The sequence below is a fragment of the Bos grunniens genome, chromosome 20 (assembly GCF_055505025.1).
Source record: "Bos grunniens cultivar Pamir isolate PY7600 chromosome 20, Bosgru_T2T1.0, whole genome shotgun sequence".
Classification (NCBI taxonomy): domain Eukaryota; kingdom Metazoa; phylum Chordata; class Mammalia; order Artiodactyla; family Bovidae; genus Bos; species Bos grunniens.
The window spans coordinates 70,233,314-70,255,088 of record NC_141184.1 but is presented as its reverse complement, the minus strand read 5'-3'; the positions used below and the strand labels follow the sequence as shown (position 1 = coordinate 70,255,088).

At 45.4% G+C, this 21,775-nt stretch overlaps 1 protein-coding gene across 4 annotated transcripts in view; it reads left to right on the top strand.

The window, feature by feature from the left end:
• The window catches only part of DOCK2 (dedicator of cytokinesis 2), a 458,684-nt gene that overhangs the window by 113,090 nt on the left and 323,819 nt on the right, over positions 1–21,775 (top strand). For all 4 annotated transcript variants that reach the window (XM_086362249.1, XM_086362250.1, XM_086362251.1 and 1 more), the window contains 3 exons: positions 3,401–3,509; positions 15,336–15,406; positions 17,476–17,582. In XM_086362249.1, the coding sequence (XP_086218375.1) occupies positions 3,401–3,509; positions 15,336–15,406; positions 17,476–17,582 (287 nt within the window). The remainder of the gene's footprint in view (positions 1–3,400; positions 3,510–15,335; positions 15,407–17,475; positions 17,583–21,775) is intronic.

Sequence of the window (21,775 nt, the reverse complement as noted above, 5' to 3'; positions counted from 1 at the left end):
GTTATTGGAAGAATAGTTGTGCAGCTCATAAAATCCAAAATGTGTTAAATAACTAGACACAGGGATGCCGGGAATCAGGGTACCCTCAAATACCTCTTCAGCGAGAATTCATGAACTTTCCCCCTTGAGCACTGCCTAGGATGACTCCCAACACAGCCCATTTCTGTGATTTTCTGTTAAAAATCATGAATTCTGTCATGGACTAGTCTATTGTGGGAGGGGGTGTTGGGGTGGGCAGGGTCAACCAGCAGCAGGAAGCTGCTGGAGGCCATTCTTGTGGGCAGTACAAACGGTGGGATGCCCCCACACAGGTGCACCTAGAAGCATACAAATATGCGTGCCTTACAGAGAAAGGCCATATATAGTAGATAATGATGTAAATAATGATGTGTTCACCATGGACAGCCACATCTGGGTGTTAAATGTGGGAGGAAGACACTATAGACCAGTAACAGAAATTACAATGTCACTTATTAAATGTTTTCAGGCAGCTGTGGTTAGAGGAAAGAGTAAGGGGTTTCAAAGCAAAAGCCTTGAGGGAGGGGCCATCCATTAGGTTAGCTTTGCTGCTGCTGCTGCTGCTAAGTTGCTTCAGTCGTGTCTGACTCTGTGCGACCCCACAGATGGCAGCCCACCAGGCTCCCCTGTCCCTGGGATTCTCCAGGCAAGAACACTGGAGTGGGTTGCCATTTTCTTCTCCAATGCATGAAAGTGAAAAGTCAAAGTGAAGTCGCTCAGTCGTGTCTGACTCTTCGCGACCCCATGGACTGCAGCCTACCAGGCTCCTCCATCCATGGGATTTTCCAGGCAAGAGTACTAGAGTGGGGTGCCATCGCCTTCTCCGAACTTAGCTTTAGGCACAAAGAAAATCTCACAGTACTGTCTCACAAGGAAAGTACCACCACTGTGAATTAGGATCCTCCCTTCCTTCCTGCCACGCTTCTCGGATGGTGCTAGTGGTAAAGAACCTGTTAGTGCAGGAGATATAAAAGACCCAGGCTCTATCCCTGGGTTGGGAAGATACCCTGCAGGAAGGCATGGCAACCCACTCCAGTATTCTTGCCTGGAGAATCCCATGAACAGAGGAGCCTGGTGAGCAATGGCCCATACGGTCACAAAGAGTTTGAAATGACTGAAGTGACTTAGCACGCAAGTACTTCCTTCCTGCCAGACCCTGTCTCATCTTTTCCACTTTGATGGGATTTGGGCAGTGTGTAATCCATTGAGAGTTTATGTCTTTATTTGTACAATACTCCTATTCCAACAATTAACAACAGCTAACACTTAACCAGGACTCAGCAAGTGCCCAGCAGGTCACGTGTGTATGAGCTGGGCTCCTCACGGTCCTTGGACACAGTGCTGGCACAGCCTGCATTTGTAGGTGAGAAACTGAAGCTTACAGGAGTTAAGGCTGGTGGTGAGGCACCCAGTCCAGTGGTGGACAAAGTGATGGAGCGGCCAGGCCCAGGAGCCTATGGCCAGGTCTGGATTCTGGCCCCTGCACTTCTGGCATGGAGTCCTTGGGCATGCTGCTGAGTCACTGATCTGTAAAGTGGGGATAAGGATGGGTCCTTTACCGTAGTGTGGGGCGGGGGTGTGTGATTTCATAACACAGGCAGTGCCTGGAGGCAGAGTGGTGCTCCGTTATGTTTGCTGTTACTAATAAGGGCTTCAGTTAGTCCTGGGCAGATTAGAGATTGGAACCCAGGCTGACTGACTCCAAAACACATCCTCCATGGCAGAACCTGTCTGGTTCAGGCCTGAGAGGTGCAGTACGGGGGGAAAGGGAAGAGGAGGAAGAGGCAGGGCAGGGGCGAGGAAGCGCGGAAGAGGGGGGCCTCAGAACTCCAGGTTTCTCTCAGCCTTGTCGCTATGACCTTGAACTAGATACCTAGAAAGTTAGCAGCAGTTTCTGGATCCCTGTACTGGATTGAAGCATTGTGGCTTCCCCTTAAGCTTCTTACGTCAGGAGGCTTTAGGAAGGGGCTACTTGGGAAAAAAGAAGAGAAGAGACAGAGAGAGTGACTAAGAAGAGAGATGAAGTCAAAGAGAGAGAGAGAGAGAGAGAAAAGCAGATTAACATTCAGACTGACAGAGAGTTAGTGAATGATACCCAGAAGAAGAGAAACATAGACACCCACTTTGAGACGACAAAGGAAGGAGAGCAAGAGCTTAAAGAAAAGCAAGTGAGAGGCTGGGCGAGGTGGAGCAGAGACAGAGCGGAGGTGGCGGTGCTGCCCAGCCTGTGACTGCGGGAGGGGCAGACCCTGCAGTGCGTCAGTGCTCCATCTGAGCAAGGCACCTCCCGGGCAGCGGGCAGCCCAGGGGCTGGGCCATGGAGGGCTGTGACAGGAGGCCTCTTTATCTGAGTGGGAGACAGGAGCACTCTGCTCTGTGTCTTGCCCAGGATGCCACAGATTGGGTGCAGATTTTTCACCAGGTGGTAATAAAGGCTTGTTTGGAGAGACCTTGGGCTGAACAGCATACCAAGGTTGGGCCACAAGGGTGCTGAGACTTGGGGGCCTAAAGACTGATCTTACACCAGGGGATGGTTTCTATAAAAAGTCACCTGTATACATTAGACAGACTTTGAGAATCTCTGCAAGGATATCCAGCCTTTGCGCTCATGCTCAGTCGCTTAAGTCATGTCTGAGTCTTTGCCAGCTCATGGACTGTAGTCTGCCAGGCTCCTCTGTCCATGGAATTCTCCAGGCAACAATGCTGCAGTGGGTTGCCGTGATCCAGGGATGGAACCCCCGTCTCCTGCATTGCAGGATCCATCCTTAATAATTACCAGTTTTACAGTAGGATTGATGAGGAATCTCAGTTCATAAGTAATGCATTTTTTAAAAACAATATCAATGTAGGGACTTTATAATCAGAGGAACAAAAGTTTTAAATTAGGTCCTCAGTACACTCCTGAAATGAGAGGGCAGGGAGAATGACATCCCCTGACATACAGCAGGTATGACCGTGTTCATCCCACAAGTGGGCAGTGGCTAAGGGGCAGGGCAGAATGTTTGAAAATATTTCTCCTTGATGCTTCCAAAATACTTTGAAAACCTGATGACAAGTCTCCCTCTGATTCTTCAAGAAGGATGAAATTATTAATGTCCCTTCAGCTTGGACAAGTTTCATTCCTTTGAGATTCTTCAGGGTTTAAATAAAAGGCAGGCGGGGGATGATTTATTATGTCGAGTCAGTTGAATGGTGCCTGTTGTGTTTGTGGCCCTGGGTTTCCCCTGAGAGGATCATGCAGCAGCCACTGCTGAACCAGCCCCCGCCCCTTAAGACCAGGTCTCCACCCCTTTTCAGTTTCCAATCAAGTTTGTAGCTGGCACACTCTTTCAAAGGTATTGCTTTTTGGTTTGAGAAATGATTCAGATGTGTCTTCTTTCAGGCTTTACGAAGGCAAGGAACAGATGGAGTTTGAAGAATCCATGAGACGGCTCTTTGAATCCATCAACAACTTGATGAAAAGTCAATATAAAACAACCATCCTTTTGCAGGTTGGTTTACACTACAAAAGAAAAAAAAATCTGCCTTTTCCCTTGGTCATCTGATAGAAAACAGCATGGTGAGATAATGCCTACTTTTGCTTGAATGGGCACAGCCCTGTGTTACTTGAAGGCCGGGGCTGGCCTCGTGGTATAAGGTATAAGGATGAACACCAGGGGCTCCTCGGGACAGCAGAAGGCTTGTTTGTTTGTTTCCCATGAAAGTAGCAGTGCTTCTTCTTAAATAACTCTGAAGCTTTTGATCCCTGGAAGGAAATAGGTCAAACCTGATCCATTTTTAGTGGTGAGAATAGTTAAGGTGTCAGTCTCTGAAACTGTCCACTTTTTAATCTCAACACTGTAAACTCAGATCCCCTTTGGGGTTGAGAGTCTCCTTAATAAACGAGATACTTTGGAGAGAACGGGACCTCTGATTTAGTGGTTCATGATACATATCTACAAGCTCTGTAAATCTTTGAGAAACCTTTGTTTGAGAAAGAGTTTGGCAGCCAAGAGACTGAGTGAAGAGGCTGTTGAGGTTGACCTTCATAACTATCACGGCACTAATTCACAAGTGCCACATGAGTTGTGAAGAAGAAAACTCGAGCACAATTGATCTAAACCAATGAGTCAATGCACACGACTTCCCCTTCTTTTGATAAGATATCTTTTTGCTTGCTAACTTAAATGCCCGCTAGCTAGCTATGCCTGGCGTTGCCCGGCCTCAGGTTAGAATGAATGAGGTACTGGTGTTCAGCTAGAATGCAGGTGAGGATGCAAAACATAAGCCTTTCTGGGCGTGTCTGTTGCTAACGTGATGGGTTCTAAACTTTGCAGTGAAATCACATGAGGATCTTGAATTCACTCTGATGACTAATTACCACCAGCATACCTCCTAGTGGAATTGGTATGGAGTGTGACCAGGGAAAAGGGAGTTTGAAAATTTCCCCATTTGATTTTCATTTAAGTGAAGTTTGGGAATCACTCTGCTAATGTGATGGCTTCCTTTGATTTAATGAATGTTGGGAACTTCTGTGTGTGAGTGAGAGAGTGTGTGTGTGTGTGTAGAGAGGAGCTTTGTCTTGTTCATCATTATATCCTTAGCATATAGAAAGTCCTAGTATATAGTTGATACTTGATAAATATCTGTGGAATGAATAATCCTCAGAATAGGTGTTAAGATCTCTGTTTCATAGATATGGAAATTGAAGGGCTCCTATCTGCTAAGGGGTGTAGCTGGGATTCAGATCTCTTCCTGCCTGGCTCTAAGGACCATGTTCTGAACTGCTACATTATATTGTTATTTACACTACACATTTAGTACCTACTGGGGATATGGGGCTTCCCAGGTGGTGTTAACGATAAAGAACCTGTCTGCCAATTCAGGAGACATAAGAGATGCAGGTTCTGTCCCTGGGTTGAGAAGATCCCTTGGAGTAGGAAATGGCAACCCTCTCCAGTATTATTACCTGGGAAATCCCATGGATAGAGGAGCCTGGCAGACTACTGTCCATGGGGTCTGTAGAGGCTATTGCATTGCATCAAGTCTGAAATAGGCTCCAGGGAAGCTGAAATGTGAGGGACAAACAGAGGAGCTGGTTGGCGGGGAGGAGAAAGGAGTCCATGCCCCAGAGAGGTAAAGGTGCCCAGAGAGAGACTATGTGACCTTGAGAAAAATGGGAATAAGTCATCCCACAGCCGTCCTTTCCGATTTCAGCACCGATTTCCCTGTGATGAACTACCTGCGTTTGGGGGGAAGGAATAAAGGGAATGCAAAGGCAGGGAAAGAAAGGAGAAAAGGGAAGCTAAAAGATGAGCCAGTGAGAATGTCTGATTCTCAGAGGACCTGGGTCAACAAAATGTTTCCTTTTGATCAAGCTGTCTGATTTAATGCTGGATTTAACCTCTCAAGGTCTCTGTTTCCTCATCTATAAAACTTTAGTGTCTGGGTGAAGATCAGATAAACACTGTTTGCAAAAGAGCCAATTATAAAATACTATGCAAATGCAGAGAGCTAATAGGATTATTATGGCTTTGACATGAGTCTTTCTGCCCAGGTTTTGATTGTCTGGGTAGCTGTGTTAGAAAGTGGCCTGTGTCCCCTGGGACCTGGGCCAGGTTATGCTGGTTTCTCCTCATAGACTTCCACCCCAAGAGCCATGAAAAGGGACTTTGCCTTTGTAAAAATTTACTCTAAGGGCCAAAGTTAGCTTCTAGGATGAAATCAATGATGTTTTCTGTCTTTTCCTATGGTTGTTGAAAAGTTGTCAAAGAAGAATATAAAGTCATATTCAAGTATGAAGAGCAATACCATCTGAAAAAACCAAATGCTCTTTTAGGGTATGAGGAGAGAGGGGTCAAGGTCATATGATGTCAGCAAACCTCGCACAAGGGGTCTTCTGCAGACTTTGATGTTCACTACTGGAGAAGGAGCTCTGGATGTCAAGCCAGGGAGATCTGAGTGGGAAATGGGCATCCACACTTGGGCACATAGCACTGGGCAAGTGATCTCAGTTCCTGGGCTTCAATTACCCTTTTATAAAATGGAAAGCCTGATGTCTGTCTAATTTAGAGGATTATTGAGAGGATTAAAGTAATGCATGTAAAGCATGGTGGGTAAAGCCTGTTACATAGTTCAATTTAAATAATTTTTAGTCATGTATATCTCTTCCTCCTTTCAGTTCAGTTCAGTCGTCAGTCACGTCCAACTCTCTGCGACCCCATGAATCACAGCGTGCCCCGCCCCGCTGTCCATCACCAACTCCCAGAGTTCACTCAAACTCATGAGGTCATTTTCAACAGAGTGGAATCTGGAAGGGAATATTTGTGTTTCTAACCTTGTCACGTGAAGTCAAGCAGGACTTGACTTCAACTAGGACATCCAGTTATTCTGTTAGATCAAGAAACAGATATAAATTTCAAGGAGGATAAGCTTACAAGAACTGACTCTATAAAAAATAAAAAGAGGAAGGCAAAGTTTTGCCAGTGAACTGGACAGCATGACTGGAGTCTTGATTCCGAACCTGCATGGGGTAGAGTAGGAAAGAGTGCTGTGATCTATTAGTAATGTCTGCCATAAGTTTTGGGTGAGAGCATGGAGAACGCCAATGATTGACACTCCCATTCAAACCTTACACTTCCAGCTGGGTAGTGGCTTAGGTGGAAGCCCTAATTCATGCCTGCCTGAGTTCAGAGTTAAGTCCATCTGGGTTAGTCTCAGCTTTGCCCATGTGAATTCTTGGACCCAAGCTAGTTATTTCTCATGTCTGAGGCTCATCTGGCTTTTGTGAATTGCTTTCTCTGGTTTTCCTTATTGTTCAGAGATGGCATGGCAGTATCTCACATGAAACTATGGAGAATTTAAAGCCAGGCATCCAAAGAGGGTAGAAAGAGCATTAAAAACATCTGTCACTGATTGAGTATCAGGCATGAACCAAGCTTTCACATGCAGCGTTTTCAGTCCTGCCAGAGGTCTGCAAGGAGTCGCTGTCTTCATTGTCCATGGAGGCTCATAAAGTTAAATAATTCATCCTAAAGTGTACCTATCCATGGTGGTAGAGCTAGGATTTCAATCCACCCAGGTCTTCTAACGCCAAAGTTAATATTCTCTAATCCACAAAGAACGGGTATGGGCAAGGTTCCTGGAATGGGTGGTGTGCTCAGAAGTCGCCGTGTGTGCCAGCCCTGTGAACGCTGCTGATAAAGCTGACGGCGGGGTGAGACGGTCAGCATCTGACACTGGTGAGCGGGATGTAGCCCAAATGTGAGTCACGGCCGTTTGGTGACGTTGTGCAGATCCGTTTGACCCACTGTCCTTTAGATTGTGATTCTTCATCGCTCTCCAATTTGATGGTACGAGTGGAAAGATATAAGCAACCCATAATTACAGAGCCTGCTCCCTTGGCTGCTCTGATTGTCACACATGCTAATATAGCCACTAGAGCATCCAGGAAGCAGAGACCTCTGCCTTTTTTGTCTCCAGAACCTGAAACAGTAACTGTCACTTCAATACCTTTCAGCTGGCACAAGAATGAATACTCGCTTCCAGTATTTTATGTTTTAGCATTTATTATGTGTGACACATTGAGCTAAAAGCTTTACATATACTGTTAGCCCATTTGATTTTTTTTTTTTTTTAATAACAAACATTATTAGGCAACTACTCTTCTTATCTCTACTTTACAGATGAGGAAATGGAGGCTTAGGGAGATTGAGTAACTTAATCACAGTTAAGAAGTAGCAGGTTACTTGAATCTAGGTTGTATAGTCCAGAGCTTGGGTTCCTAATCACCGAGCAAAGTAAGGTTTCATTAAAGAATTGAATCTTTTGGCAAAATGCTAGGTGGTTAAGCAATAAGCTCCATAACCAGCAGTACAGATGGGCAGATGTCTGGTCTGTAGTCACAAATTCGAGCTATTAAGGAGGCCTCTTTCTTTCCTCCCTTTTCATTGTTAACTGTTGTAAAATATCCAAGAGTCTGAAGCAAGGGAAGAATGTGGTTCATTTTGGGGACGTGGACTGAAGGCTACATGCTGAGCCCGTGGTGGGAGGAGAAGTGAGACTCAGGTGTAATAGCAAGAGCTGGAGTTTCCCCTCTGCTTGTTAATGATTGGAATGCTGTCCCCTTTCCACCATCGACTGAATACTTAGAGGTGATGTTTGGGAATGTGGGATGTATGGAGGATAGGTGAAATTTTGTTCCAAAGGGGCTGCTGGAGTCATACTGATCACTCACATTTTTCATTCAGTCATCACATCAACCTTATAAAGTAGGTGACTTTATTCCCTTCAATCTCCTGATGAAACTGGAGCATAGAGAGTTAATTTCCCCAAGGACAGGCAGATGAAAGAGACCCACTTGGATCTGAACTTGGCCTCTTCCACCAGTCATTTTAAACACTGAGCTCTCTTGCCTCCTGCTAGGCTTCAGGGGCCAGCACAATTCTGGGTTACAGAAAGCATGGAGACGTGTGTCTCCCAGAACCTGTTGGTCCCTCATCCCTTGCCTTGATGATAATTCCCAGGATTACCAGCTCTGGTGAAGTCCACCTGAAAGACAGGGGTGAATGTCTGGAGAGAGTAGATGTATTTTCCTCAGGGACAGCTCAGCATCTCTAGGAAGACTGCTTCTTCTGGTCAGCTGTGGTGAATCCCTGTGGCTATGTCTGTCCAGTTTCCAGGGACCTTGACTGTCCATCATTTGACTAAAATAAAAGGATTGTAAATTGGTGGGATGGGAATATTGTCAGAGCTCTTGAATGAGGAAGACATCTAGTGTTCTAATATAACTTTGCATCATTGCAAGATACCTTCTTTTGCACTAGAAGTCTGTCTGCTGGCACCGATACTGTGCAGTCTTACTCTGTGAAGGAGACGGAGACAAAGAGAAACAGACCAAGAGAGTGAGGAAGAGAAAGACAGAGGGGGTGGGCAGGACAGAGAATGATAGATGAGGAGTCTGGAAACAGAAGAGAAAGACAGAGGGGGTGGGCAAGACAGAGAATGATAGATGAGGAGTCTGGAAACAGGAGAGAAATCCACTTTGAGTTTGAGGGAGTGCAGCCGTGTGGTTCTGATTTTTGCTGTTATTCCTAAACATTTGTGTGCTCACAGCCCAGGATTATCAGCTCTGGTGAAGTCCTTCTGGATAGCAATCATCACAAGTGTTCTCCTACGACTCCTCTTGGGACAGTAAAATCACTACTGCTTGACTGGGGTCTGGCTCTCTTCTTGAGTGCTATACCTGGCTTCTGGCACAGGGACTTGGAACTGATGATTCATCTTGGAAATTCACTTGGAGCCACATTACAAACTAATTACTGATCTGGAAAATGTTTTCCTGGTGGCCTTTCTTGCAACCCTCATGTATGTGGTGAGAAGGACACTTGAGGCTTTTCAGAAAAAATGGTATCTTCTTTCAAAAGCCGTCCTCTTAGGGCTTCCCTGATGGCTTGGTGGTAAAGAATCCACCTGCCAATGCAGGAGACACAGGTTTGATCCCTAATCGGAGAAGATCCCCCATGTCTCAGAGCAACTAAGCCCATGTGCCGAAACTATTAAGCCTGTGCTCTAGAGCCTGGGAGCCGCAACTAACGAAGCCCTCACACCCTAGAGCCTGTGCTCTGCTCCCAACAAGAGAAGCCACCGCAAGGAGAAGCCCGAGCAGGGGTGGCCACCTCCGACTTGCCGCAACTAGAGAAAAGCCCTGGCAGCAGTGAAGATGCGGCACAGCCAAAATAAACACATACATTTAAAAAAGTTATCCTCTTAATGGGGAGACTTTTCTTCATCTACTTCCTCCCGGAGTTCGGCTTTGTCTCCTCTGTTAGAACTTCCCCAATTGCCAAGGTGGAAGTTTTCCTAAAGCAGAATAGGCAGTAGCGGAGCATACTGGCTAGAAGCCAGTTGGGAAGAATCAGGTACGTATCTTTATTGTGTGGCTTATTGAAAGTGCAAGTTGCTCATTCGTGTCCGACTCTTTGCGGCTCCATGGACTATACAGTCCATGGAATTCTCCAGGCCAGAATACTGGAGTGGGTAGCCTTTCTTGCCAACCCAGAGATTGAACCCAGGTCTCCCGCATTGCAGGCAGATTCTTTACCAGCTGAGCCACCAGGGAAGCCCAAGAATACTGGAGTGGGTAGCTTGTCCCTTCTCCAGTGGATCTTGCTGACCCAGGAATCTAACCGGGGTCTCCTGCACTGCGGGCAGATGCTTTACCAGCTGAGCTATCAGGGTGTGGCTTATTAGCTGTATGGATTCTGGCAAGTTATTTTACCTCTCTAGTGGAATGACAGTATCTATTCCTAGAGTAGTTGTAAAAATGAAGTGATATCATGCGTGGATAAAGTTTCCACTAATGGCTTGCTACTTTGATTAATATATATTAATCCAAATATATATTCATATACATGTATATATATGCACACATACATGCATAAGAATACCTCTGTTGTGTTTTTCTTAAGTATTATATGTGATATAAGGATATATACTATGAGATGGGGTTTCCCTGGTGGATCAAACAGCAAAGAATCTGCCTGCAGTGTGGGAGATCTGAGTTCGATCTCTGGGTCGGGAAGATCCCCTGGAGAAGGGAATGGCTACCCACTCTAGTATTCTTGCCTGGAGAATTCCAAGGACAGAGGAGCCCAGTGGGCTACGCTCCATGGGGTTGCAGACATGACTGAGTGACTAACGCTTTCGTGTTTTTCCACCGTGAGATGAAAGTGATAATACAACGGCAGTGGTTTATGTGCGATAGTAGTATTAATGAGGGAAAAATATTAACAACAGTGGGACAGCCTGGTTCCCAGGAGGCCAAAGGGTCTAGAAAGCCGGGCTGTTTCTAGTTCCCAGGCCTTAGAGACGTGCAACCAATCAGATCCCCAGTGGGACTTGTGGCTGAGTTCTGCCTCCTGGGAGTGCTCAGTGGCGGCACCTGTGGAACGCACGTGCTGCCACTGCCCTCAGGCGTGTCCGGGCTGTGCGAAGGCAGGTCCCCTGAGGACGGTGACAGCGGACTTGGCAAACTTCCCGCCCCTTTGGGAAAGAACACCACAGGCTCGCCGCTTGTCTGTGAGGCCACCTGGGTCAGATGGACGTTTAATATTCCACAGCTGACTTGATAATACCCTTGGAGTCTCAGGATGGGAACCACTCCGTTTGTTTCACTTTGTCACTAGCCCAGGGCTGGGAGGCTGGGAAGATGGGCTTCTTCTGCAGTAACCCTTGTGCCAGCCTCGTCCAGTTCCTGCTCAGTCACAGCTGAAGCACTGAAGTGTGAGTGTCCACACAGATGCCTGGTGACTGCTGCTCTACAGAATCACTCCAAAGCCCTGGAATGACATGCAGCACCTGAAAGCCAGCAACTTGCTGCAGACACAGAGTCCTGGTTTTCCCTGACTCGCCAAGGATTTCATGTCTGTTTTTGTTCCCTCACTTTGGTCTTAAATATGGCCTTAATCGATGAGCCCACAATATTCTTTGTCCAGGCTCTGGGTAGTGAGGGCTGACTGATGTCAGAGAATTGAGAAGGGGAAGATACAGCATGCGTACTTTTGGAGGCCGCTGTGTACTGGGCATTACAGTAGGTGCAAGGTATGCTTTAGTTGCCGTCACTGCCCTCTATCATTTGCCCCACGTGAAAATGCTGAGGCTTGGGGAGCGAGGAGACGGCCCTCCGCGTTTGCGGGTGTTGGGCGGAGCACTGGGGATCCCCCTACCTCAGCTCCCTGAGGGTCTAGAGTAAAGGAAGGAACTCTGTTCTGTGTTCCTCAGCCTAAGAGTAAAGGAACGAACAGTTTGTTTGAATGCTTAGACCGGCCTTTATCAGGGCACGTGCCTCAGCATGTGGCATCTCTTTAGGATGAGGAGATTATAAGCTGGCAGCCCGTGGAGAAGTGCAGCCTGCAGGGGTGTTTGATTTGGCTAGAAGTGGTAAAACAAGTGAGCAAGAATGCCTTATTCTTTAGAGTGTGGGTTCCACACACCTGATCACTTCCCACTGGCCTACGCTCTTCTTATTTCACTTCTGTCTGCTGCTTACCCAGCCCTGCAGGCATCTGCTTTTGCTGTATCTTGATGTTTCCTGATACAGATGGCCTGACCAACTAGGCTGGAAGGCACTGTATGTGATAACTGCCTGGAGGAACGTCATAGTGCAACTTAGCATATTAAAATTCAGAGAAGGTCTGCAAAAAAAAAAAAAAAAAAAAGTATCAGAACTAAAAAACGCACCTTACTGGCTTATCTTTGCTTAAACCAAACTTTCCCCTAACTGATTGCAAATCCTTTCCCTCCCACAGAATACCTAACATCATCCTATATAGTACAAAGGTGTCCCAATAGAGCCTAGTTTTAGAAACATTTGCTCTGGAATCTTTTTATCTCTTGTCATCTTGATTTGAAAGAATAAAGAGTAAATCTTCAGACATAAAATCCAATAACTATAAAGAAAAGGTCTGACGCATCTGACAACATACAAATTAAAATCCTTCTGTACAATGAAAGATATGATAAACAAAGCTAAAAGAAAGCAACAGTCAACTACAGGGGAAGTAAAAGAAAATTCTTGCAAAATATGTTACTGCAAAGGGGTTAATATTAATGATATATAAAGAATTCCACACCAATAAAAGAAATCACCCAAAAGAAAAAATGGAGAAAGAATACAGGCAAGTAGATAGTAAACATTTGCATATGTGCTCATTCTGTATGTCCAACTCTTTCCAACCCCATGGACTGCAGCCTGCCAGACTCCTCTGTCCATGGAATTTTCCAGGCAATAATACTGGAGGGGGTTGGCATTTCCTTCTCCAGGGAATCTTCCCAGACCAGGGATCAAACATGCATCTCTTGTTTCTCCTCCATTGACAGGTGGCTTCTTTACCACTGTGCTGGTAGTAAGTACAGTTCAATAAATATAGAAAGGATGCCACCTGCACTAGAGCCAGAGAGTTGCAGATAACAGCTGCAAATTATATATCAGGCTGACAAAATTAAACAGACTTGCACACTAGTGTTCGCAAGGTTATAAGTTTAAGGAAATTGATTACTGCTTCTTTCTGAGGCAATATGACAGATTCTTCTAAAACATATATGAATATACATTTGTGTGTACATTTGCCTGTGTGTACATACATCTGATGCACTAGCTCCTCTTCAGCAGTGCATCCATCCCATTGGGATTCTCAAAGACACACAAATGCATGTGTTTAATATTTTCTTGCCACTTATTTTAAGATAAAGAGAAACTAAAGATAGCATGGAAAGTGTGACAGTGAAAGTGTTAGTCACTCAGTCGTGTCTGACTTTTTGTGACCCCATGGATTGTAGCCCACCAGGCTCCTCTGTCCGGAGAATTCTCCAGGCAAGAATACTGGAGTGGGTTGCCATTTCCTTCTCCAGGGGATCTTCCCTACCCAGGTATTGAATCTGGGTCTCCTGCATTGCAGGCAGATTCTTTACTGTCTGAGCCACCAGGGAATTCCAAGAAAGCATGGAGTCCATTAGTAAGGAGGACTTGGTGTACCCACATGAGTCTTGTTACGCAGTGGTGAGAAATGAAGAGTGCACTCTATGAATTGATGGCAGAAATCCTGGTGGTACATGGTTAGCTGCAAAAAGCAAGTTACAGAACTGTGTAATCACACACATCCGCGTGCACAGGCACATGCATGCAACACACACAACACACACACGTTCATGCATAGAAAGCAATCAGGACTCATTGCAATGTTGACTGTGACCCCTTCTGAACTGAGCAGTAGGGATTGGGGCGGAGATGGAGATACAGGACTTCAGGGATAATTTTCATCCTAATACTTGTCTGAATTTTTTCAATAAACATAAGTCTGATGTGCAAAATTCATAAATAACAAGGAGAATAAGCATGAAGGCAAGGAGAGAGAGAGTTGCTATTTGAGTGAGGTGGCGTGTAGCTTGAGGGTTACAGGAGTGGCTCTGTGAGCAGCCTGTCTGTGTTTAAAGTCTGACTCTCCCACTTGCTAACTTTGTGACCTAGTTATCAAATCTTGATGCCCTAGAGGTTCCTGATCTATGAAAATAGTGTGTCCCTTGTAGGAGGAAATAAGGTTTAATAAAATTATCTAACAGCATGGTGTCTTCTCTGAGAACTTTCAGTGGAGCACAGTCATAATGGTTATCCACCTTCACTAAGAAACTCAGCTGTATATGGCTAGGAGGAAGAGTTTATTTAAAAAAATAATTTTCACTGTTTTAATTTTGGTTTAATTGTAAAACAGTGATTGTTGTTGTATTAGTTGCTTAGTCCTGTCTGACTCTTTGCGACCACATGGACTGTAGGCCCTCAGGCTCCTCTGTCCATGGGGATTTCCCAGGCAAGAATACTGGAGTGTGTTGCCATTTCCTTCTCCAAGGCATCTTTCTGACCCAGGGATCGAACACGTGTCTCCTACATTGGCAGGCGGATTCTTTACCACTGAGTCACCAGGGAAGCCCTAAAGGATGATACTTATTGACTACAGAACACTTAGAATATGCAGAAAAAAGAAAATAAAGAAAATGTAAAGTGCATACTCCTACAAGATTTTTAAACATTATGTTCCAAATAGGTGACTTACAACTCTCTTTGTAGAAATTACAGTCTACTCTGTTATTTAGCAAATGGTGCTGCTTTACGAGGCCCTGGGTGTGTTTCCCACCTCTGGATGCATCAGTTACCTCACACAGAAGGAAAAAGTCTAGCCACCGTAACGCGCAGTTTTCCTAATCCAGCTAGTAGATTCGGAAATGTGCCCACAATTGTTCTCAAACTGGCCAAGGAGAGAAATTAGAAATAGAACTCAGTCCATACCATCCTTCCCACCAACAGTACAACTCAAGCACACTGTCTTCTGATGATGATAGAAGTTACCCTTTACACAGCATCCAAAATATGCCTGGCTCTCTGCTGGATGCCTCATTTATATTTTTAATCTTTGCAATCCTGCAAAATAGGCATTATTTCCTCTAGTTTATAGACAAGGAAAAAGAGAAATCGGAGAGGTTAAGTGTTTTGTCCAAAGTCACATGGCTACTAAGGAGTAGAACCAGAATTTGACTGTAAGTGTATATAACTTCCAAATCTATGATTGTTCTACTATACATTTCTAGGCCCTTGAAGACAGAAGAAACTCACATATCTAAGGTTTCAATCTACATATAGAGTTTGAGTCACTGTAGCAGTACCCAGGACGTAGGCTCCTTCTTCCTTGATCTGTGTCCTGTTGCAAAGCATCCTCGCCACCAGGCAGAATTGTTGGCAGAGTCATTGGCCGTGGGCATAACTCATGTTTATTTTATTTTCTACCTAGGTGGCAGCTTTGAAATATATCCCATCTGTCCTCCATGATGTGGAAACCGTCTTTGATGCAAAGTTACTCAGGTGAGAGCTGATGCTGTACTTTCCTGGGCTCTGTGGCCAAGCCAGGGATGCAGAGAGAGGAGGGTTCTTGTGGGGAATTCCAAATGGGCACTCAGCATGGGGAAAGAGGGGCCAGGCGGGCGGAACTTCCTCCGAGGACTTCAGTGTGGGATTGTTACATTTTCGTTTGTGTCAGATTTGGGGAAAACTAGCTATAAAATAAGCATATTTTTTGATTGATACCAATGATAAAGAATTGTATCATTGATATCAATCCTTGGTGGCTTAAAGAATCCGCCTGCAATGAAGGAGACATAGGAGACGTGGATTTGATACCTGGGTCAGGAAGCTCTCCTGGAGGAGGAAATGGCAACCTACTCCAGTACTCTTGCCTGAGAAATCTCATGGATAGGGGAGCCTGGTGGGCTCCAGTCCAGGGGTCAGAGAGGACTGAGCACACGTGCATGCACAATGATATAGAATATGAAACATGTAGGTTAAAAACTTATGTTTAGTGGAAATGTCTCCATTTCACCTGGGCTTGAAGGTTTTGGGGGTTCCAGTCTTTGCCCTGTAAGCCCTGTGATTACAAATAGAGAACCACTGATACATACTTAATGGCATAATGAGATGGGCTCCCCTTCACTTTTTCCTCCTTCACCCCATTCCTTTCATGAGAGGAGCACATTATCTCAATATGCTTATGCCTTTTAGGGGCATCTGAGCCAGATATACCCTCTTCTTCCTTTTCCCATATTCACTTAAGTTGCAAGATAGCATATAGACCATTTAAATTTTTTTTTGGCCATGCTGTGTGGCATGTGGGATCTTATCTCCCTAACCAGGGGTCGAACTCACACTCCCTGCCCTGGAAGGCAGAGTCTTAACCCCTGGACTGCCAGGGAAGTCCCTAAAAACCTTTTATATTAGAATACTTTTAGATTTAGAAAAGAGCTGCAGAGATAGTATATGGAGAATCCCTACATGCTTCTCACTGAGCTCCCCTTGTTGTTCACGTTTAGACAGTGACCATACAGTCACTGAAGCTATGACAGTAACATTGGCGTGACTCTACTCAATGCTCTCCAGACTTTATGCAGCTCTCATCAGCTTTTCCACTGTTCGCATGAAGATGTCTGCTGGCTTCTCACTCTTCTGCTTTCAAGCTGAATGTTGTCCTCTTGGGGAAGCTACCTCTGAATATTGCAAATAAATTCCTCCCTTAACCCCTGTACCGTTACAGCTCCCTATCCATTTCATTGCGTATCTGGCCCTGTATTGATTCTCTGGCTTTTGTGTTGTACATTGACCTTCATTAGAATGTAAGTTCCATGCCAACTGGGACCAAATCTGTTTCTGTTCTCTCCCCTCTGCCCTGCACATTGCCTGTCACATATTAAATAGATGCTTAATGAGGATTTGAAAGAAATGAACACAATGAGCTTATTTTGGAAAGCTGACAGGGGTTATAATTTTGTTTCAGTGGCATTTTTATTTTCACTCTCTTTGGAAAAAGCTGTCTTCTTTTTTATATCCCAAACTTGTTCTAATCTACAACTTCTCACAGTTTTTTTTTTTTTTTTTTAATTAGGACCTTTTTAAGATATCTAAAGCATTACCAAGTATAAAACATTAGAGAAATAAAATGGTATGGAAATGAAATTAGAACCTGATTTTAAACCCTTGTTTCTTGATCCCTTAACTGTGTAGCATTGGAAAAGTTAATCTTTTTAAACCTTACTTTTCCCACTTGTAAAATTGAGATAAGCACTGGATCTGCCTTATAAACCTGTGATGTTTCCATGGCACAGTGGATGTCAAGTGCAGAACATGTGCCTGAGGTTGAGGTTCTTGATGTTATTTTCCGATTTTCACATCCTTTTGAGTGTTGTTGGTATTAGTATTCAACATCGAGACCAACTATGCATGTTTACTGAAGGCTTATCATGCACGGGGCAGGGGGAGGGGTGGCAAAGGGAGCAAGATGTTGTTTCTGCTTCCACAGCTGACAGGCTGGGGAAGGACTGTGTCAGGAGGTGGCAGGCATTGGTTTAATGACTTCTCCGTGCTCCTGTTTTTCCTGCCCTCAGCCAACTCCTCTATGAATTCTACACGTGCATCCCTCCAGTGAAACTCCAAAAGCAGAAAGTCCAGTCCATGAATGAGATAGTCCAGAGCAATCTCTTTAAAAAGCAAGGTGAGTGTGAAGCATCTTGGCTGGTGGGGGTGCCTGAAACCCCACCTGCCCATCACATGCTACCCAGTTACCAAATGTTTCTTCTCTAAGAACTCCCTTAGTCTGAATGAAGGGGGGGAGTAGAACGTAGCTGACAACTTAAATATCAGAATCAAAACTAATTTAAAGAAAACATAGGCTGTACTATTTGTTTTTCCTGAGAAGGTTTAATAAGAGGCTAGATTTGGAGTTGTTTTCATATAATTTTTGTTTTCAATTTGGCCCGTGCCATGTGGCATGTGGGATCTTAGTTCCCCATCCAGGGATTAAACCTCTGGCCCCTGCATTGGAAGCACGGAGTCTAAACCTCTGAAACACTAGGAAGTCCAATCTGGAGCTATTTTGCTGTGAGGTTTTTGCTCTACGTGAGAGGAAGTAGGTAAATTTCCAGTTCCTTTGCAGAGGCATCAGTGGCTCTGGGCTGCTGTTGCGTTTGCTTCCTGGGGCACTCGCTGTATGAGCAAGCAAACACGTATATACTGCAGAGTCTCCCTGGTCTCGTGTTATTACTTTCGTAGTAGCGCGTTACACAGCTACTCTGGACGTTGCCTTTCTTCAGGTAACGGTATTTCCTGGAGAGCAGGGAAAGACAGTGGACTTGTGCAGCAGTCGTAGTCAGAACTCACCCAAACTGATCTCTGGTAACCATCAGTCCCCAGCCAGCACCCCCGGCCTTGGGGCTCCCTGTTTTTGAGGCTGATGAGCTGGATGGCCCCACATCCTCCAGCTATGAGTACACAGGGCTTATATGTCAATATTCATGATTTCCTGACACCACTCCTTTTTGTTGGATTGAAAAAGATGACTTTTGAGGGTCAGTTCTGTTTTCTGTACCCTCAGCTCAAGGCTTTCCAATTTCAAGTTCCTTTCTGTTACGCTGGTGTCAGTGATAAAACGAGAAGCAAACTGCAAGGAACAAGAAGTCCTAGAAAGCAGAGGACCACTCATCACCTGTCTGGGATTTATTCAGAGTGAGGCTTGAAGATTTATGTAAATTGCTGGGTAATCACAGAAACATTCAGGAACCACTTCATTGTAAACATTTTTCCCCCTAATGCCTGGTTAACATGGTGCAGCCAAAATTGCTGTCTGAATCCCATCCCATTAAGAGTAGGAGAAAGGCATGGGAAGAAAGATGATCTTGTGATGTTTATTCATGCCTGGAGTTGGCTGACCATTTAGACGATGTGTGACATGGTTTGTTTGTGCAAAGTGGTTTGTGTAGGTGATTGGAAACTAATCTTGCTAAGACTTGTTATATGTCTTGTATTACTGTTTAGTTTTGTTTTTTTTTCAAGTGAGACTTTCTCAGGTTTCACCTTCTGATTTCCATGTCAGAAGGAATCGCCCTCACGCTGAAAGCATTGAAATAAGCCTGCCCCTTCCTGCCCTGGCAGTCCCTTCCTGGATTTCAGGTGGTGTCACTGCGGAGGTGAATCGAGTCCCGTCTGAGGGGCGTGACGAGGGTGACTCTTGCTGCATATGATGCTGCACAGGCAGCAGGGAGCAGAGCCGATCGGCTCCTTTTCATTGTTCGGAGCTGCTGTCGTCAGGACCCCGCTCAGCGTCCAGGCCAGATGGAATGTTAGCGTGGTCCTGGTTTGGGCATGTGGTGTCAGTTCCAGCCTGCCGGGAGTCAGAGTAATTCCTTTACTGGAGCTGCATCTCCTGGGCTGACGGTGGCCCCTGGGGTCAGCATAATCACAGGATGAGTCAGACAGTTGCCGCCCACCAGTCCTGCTGCTCCTCTGAGTTTGAGTCAGTAAAAACCCTCTGATTAATACTAGGTGACAGAAGGCCAGCCCCAGGGTACACAGTTACAAAAGAAATGCAAAATTCTCACCTTTACATACATACAGCGACTGGAAGTAGGTGAACGGAGAGCCCGTTAGGGAGCCGTTTTAGAGAGGCTGCTGTGTATAATTCATCAATCCATCCCTAGCTTAGGTGCGGAAGCAATGTGGTCCTATGCACAGCTTAAGGGTAGCTCCTCTTCCACTGTTTATTTGCTAAGTGAACCCTCTTACAAAGGGATTTCCCTGGTCGTCCAGTGGCTAATACCCCGCCCTCCCAGTGCAGGGCCTGGTTCAGTCCCTGCTCAGGGAACTAGATCCCACGTGCCACTGCTAAGAGATGCGTGCCGCGGCTAAAGACTGTGTGCCTCAACTAAGACCCTGTGCAGCCAGACAAATAAACACATGAATAAATGAATATTGTAAAAGTAATCTGAAAAAGAATAGATATATGTATAATATAGAACTGAGTGACTTTATGTATACCTGAAACTAATACAGGTATAATACAACTAAGCATAGTTGATGGTAAATCAACTGTCCTTCAATTTAAAAAAATAAGCATAAATTAAAACAATAACCCCAAGGGAAACTTCAGCTCAGGCTCCTCTTTAAGTCCTCGAGTTCCAAATGAAAACACTCCGATTGCATATGCACGCACTCACTGGGTGTCTGTGGCTCTTGGGTGAAAGTCTCCTTTATGCCCTGAAATAAGGTGAGTGTGATTCCTTGGCCAGGTCTGAACTAGAGTGAAATCCCTCCTGTTGTCCCCCTGGGAGGTGTCCTGTGCCTCAGAGAAACCGTTTACTTTGAGCCCGCACTTACTTAACTGCCAGATGTGCAGACTGCCTGGAGTGTTGTTGGTGACATTAGCTTGTACTCACAGCCTTGAACGCTTGTATTGACATCAGGACAAGGAGCCAGGAGGCTTTTAAGCACTTTCCAAACTGTTGGCAGACTATCCTATTGGCTTCTCTTCAGGAGGATCCTATGGAAAAGAGGGAGAAGGTTTACTGGTTAAGGGCTCTGGTTCTTGGGTTGGATTCCTGGGTTCAGCCCCTCATCAGCTGGGTGACCGTGGGCAATTTGCTTAACCTCTCTGCTCCTCAGCAAACTCATCTGCAAAATGGGAAAAATGATAGCAATATCTTAGAAGATTGTTATATGGGCTGACGAGACCAACAGTGCATCTAACATGCTTATCAGTGTAACATCTCATACTAAGTGAGCACGGTTATTACTGGTGTTGAGGTTATTATTTCTGCCTCTCCGTTCATTTTTCCAACTTCTCACCTTCAGATTCTTGGCAATAAGGGCATCCCTTCGTAGTTGGTAGTCACATGAAACCCTAAGTTATGTTTCCCTGTTTCGCTGAAAGCTGTATGTTTTTCTGTAGGGTCTGAGAAGCATAGGACTTAATGAATAAAAAGGCCTTGGTGTGTATGCACTTCCTATCCTGGCCTTGAAAGGTTTTCCCAGGTTTTGTCTCATCTCCCTCGAGTGTTTCTGTGCAGGGCCCGGGTGACATGAGCCCAGCGTCACAGGTCCGCGTGAGACGTTTGTGGTTTCTCGCCTCGTTGTTTACCTTGCCGCGGGCCTCAGTGTGGCTACACGGTCTGGGACACCTGACAGTCATCCTCTGTGATGGTTGCTCCTCGTGTGCTCAGTCGCTTAGTCGTGTCTGACTCTTCAGGACCCCATGGACTGTAACCTGCCAGGGCCACTGTCCACGGGATTTCCCAGGCAAGAATACTGGAGTGGGTTGCCATGCCCTTCTCCAGAGGATTTTCCCCACCCAGGGATTAAATCCGAGTCTTCTGCCACCTGAGACGCTCCTTGGGGCTATTTTTAAAAATGCACGGGCAAGTGTGCACACACACCCACACTTTTTAAATCTTCCTTCTTTCATGGAGGCAATTAGCCTCCACTTGTCTCAGCATTTACTTGACCTGTGACCCTGAGTAAATTTCTTACTCCTTTCAAGCCTCAGTTGCCTCATCTGTAAAGTGGGAATAACCAGAGAGTGAACCTCACTGGGTTGTTGTGCAGCTCAGTGGCATAATGTGACCTGTTATCCTGGGGTGTGAGGGCGTCAGGGGTCACCAGCAGCCAAGGTCTTTCAGGGAGGGGCTCGCCCTGTGCGAATGACTTCAGAATTCAGTGGGAGGAAAACTGGGAAACTGATGGAGACGGATTTCCTGTTGTCTCCAGACTGGCCTGGTGGTGATGAAGGGAGAAAGGATGAATAGGTATGCCCCAAGAAAACTCTGTGGGGAGTCTGCGAGAAAACCAAACCTTCTGTGCCTTTGGAACAGATTTGTCCCTGTGAGAACCTAATCTCTAAGTAATGTGTCTTTTCAG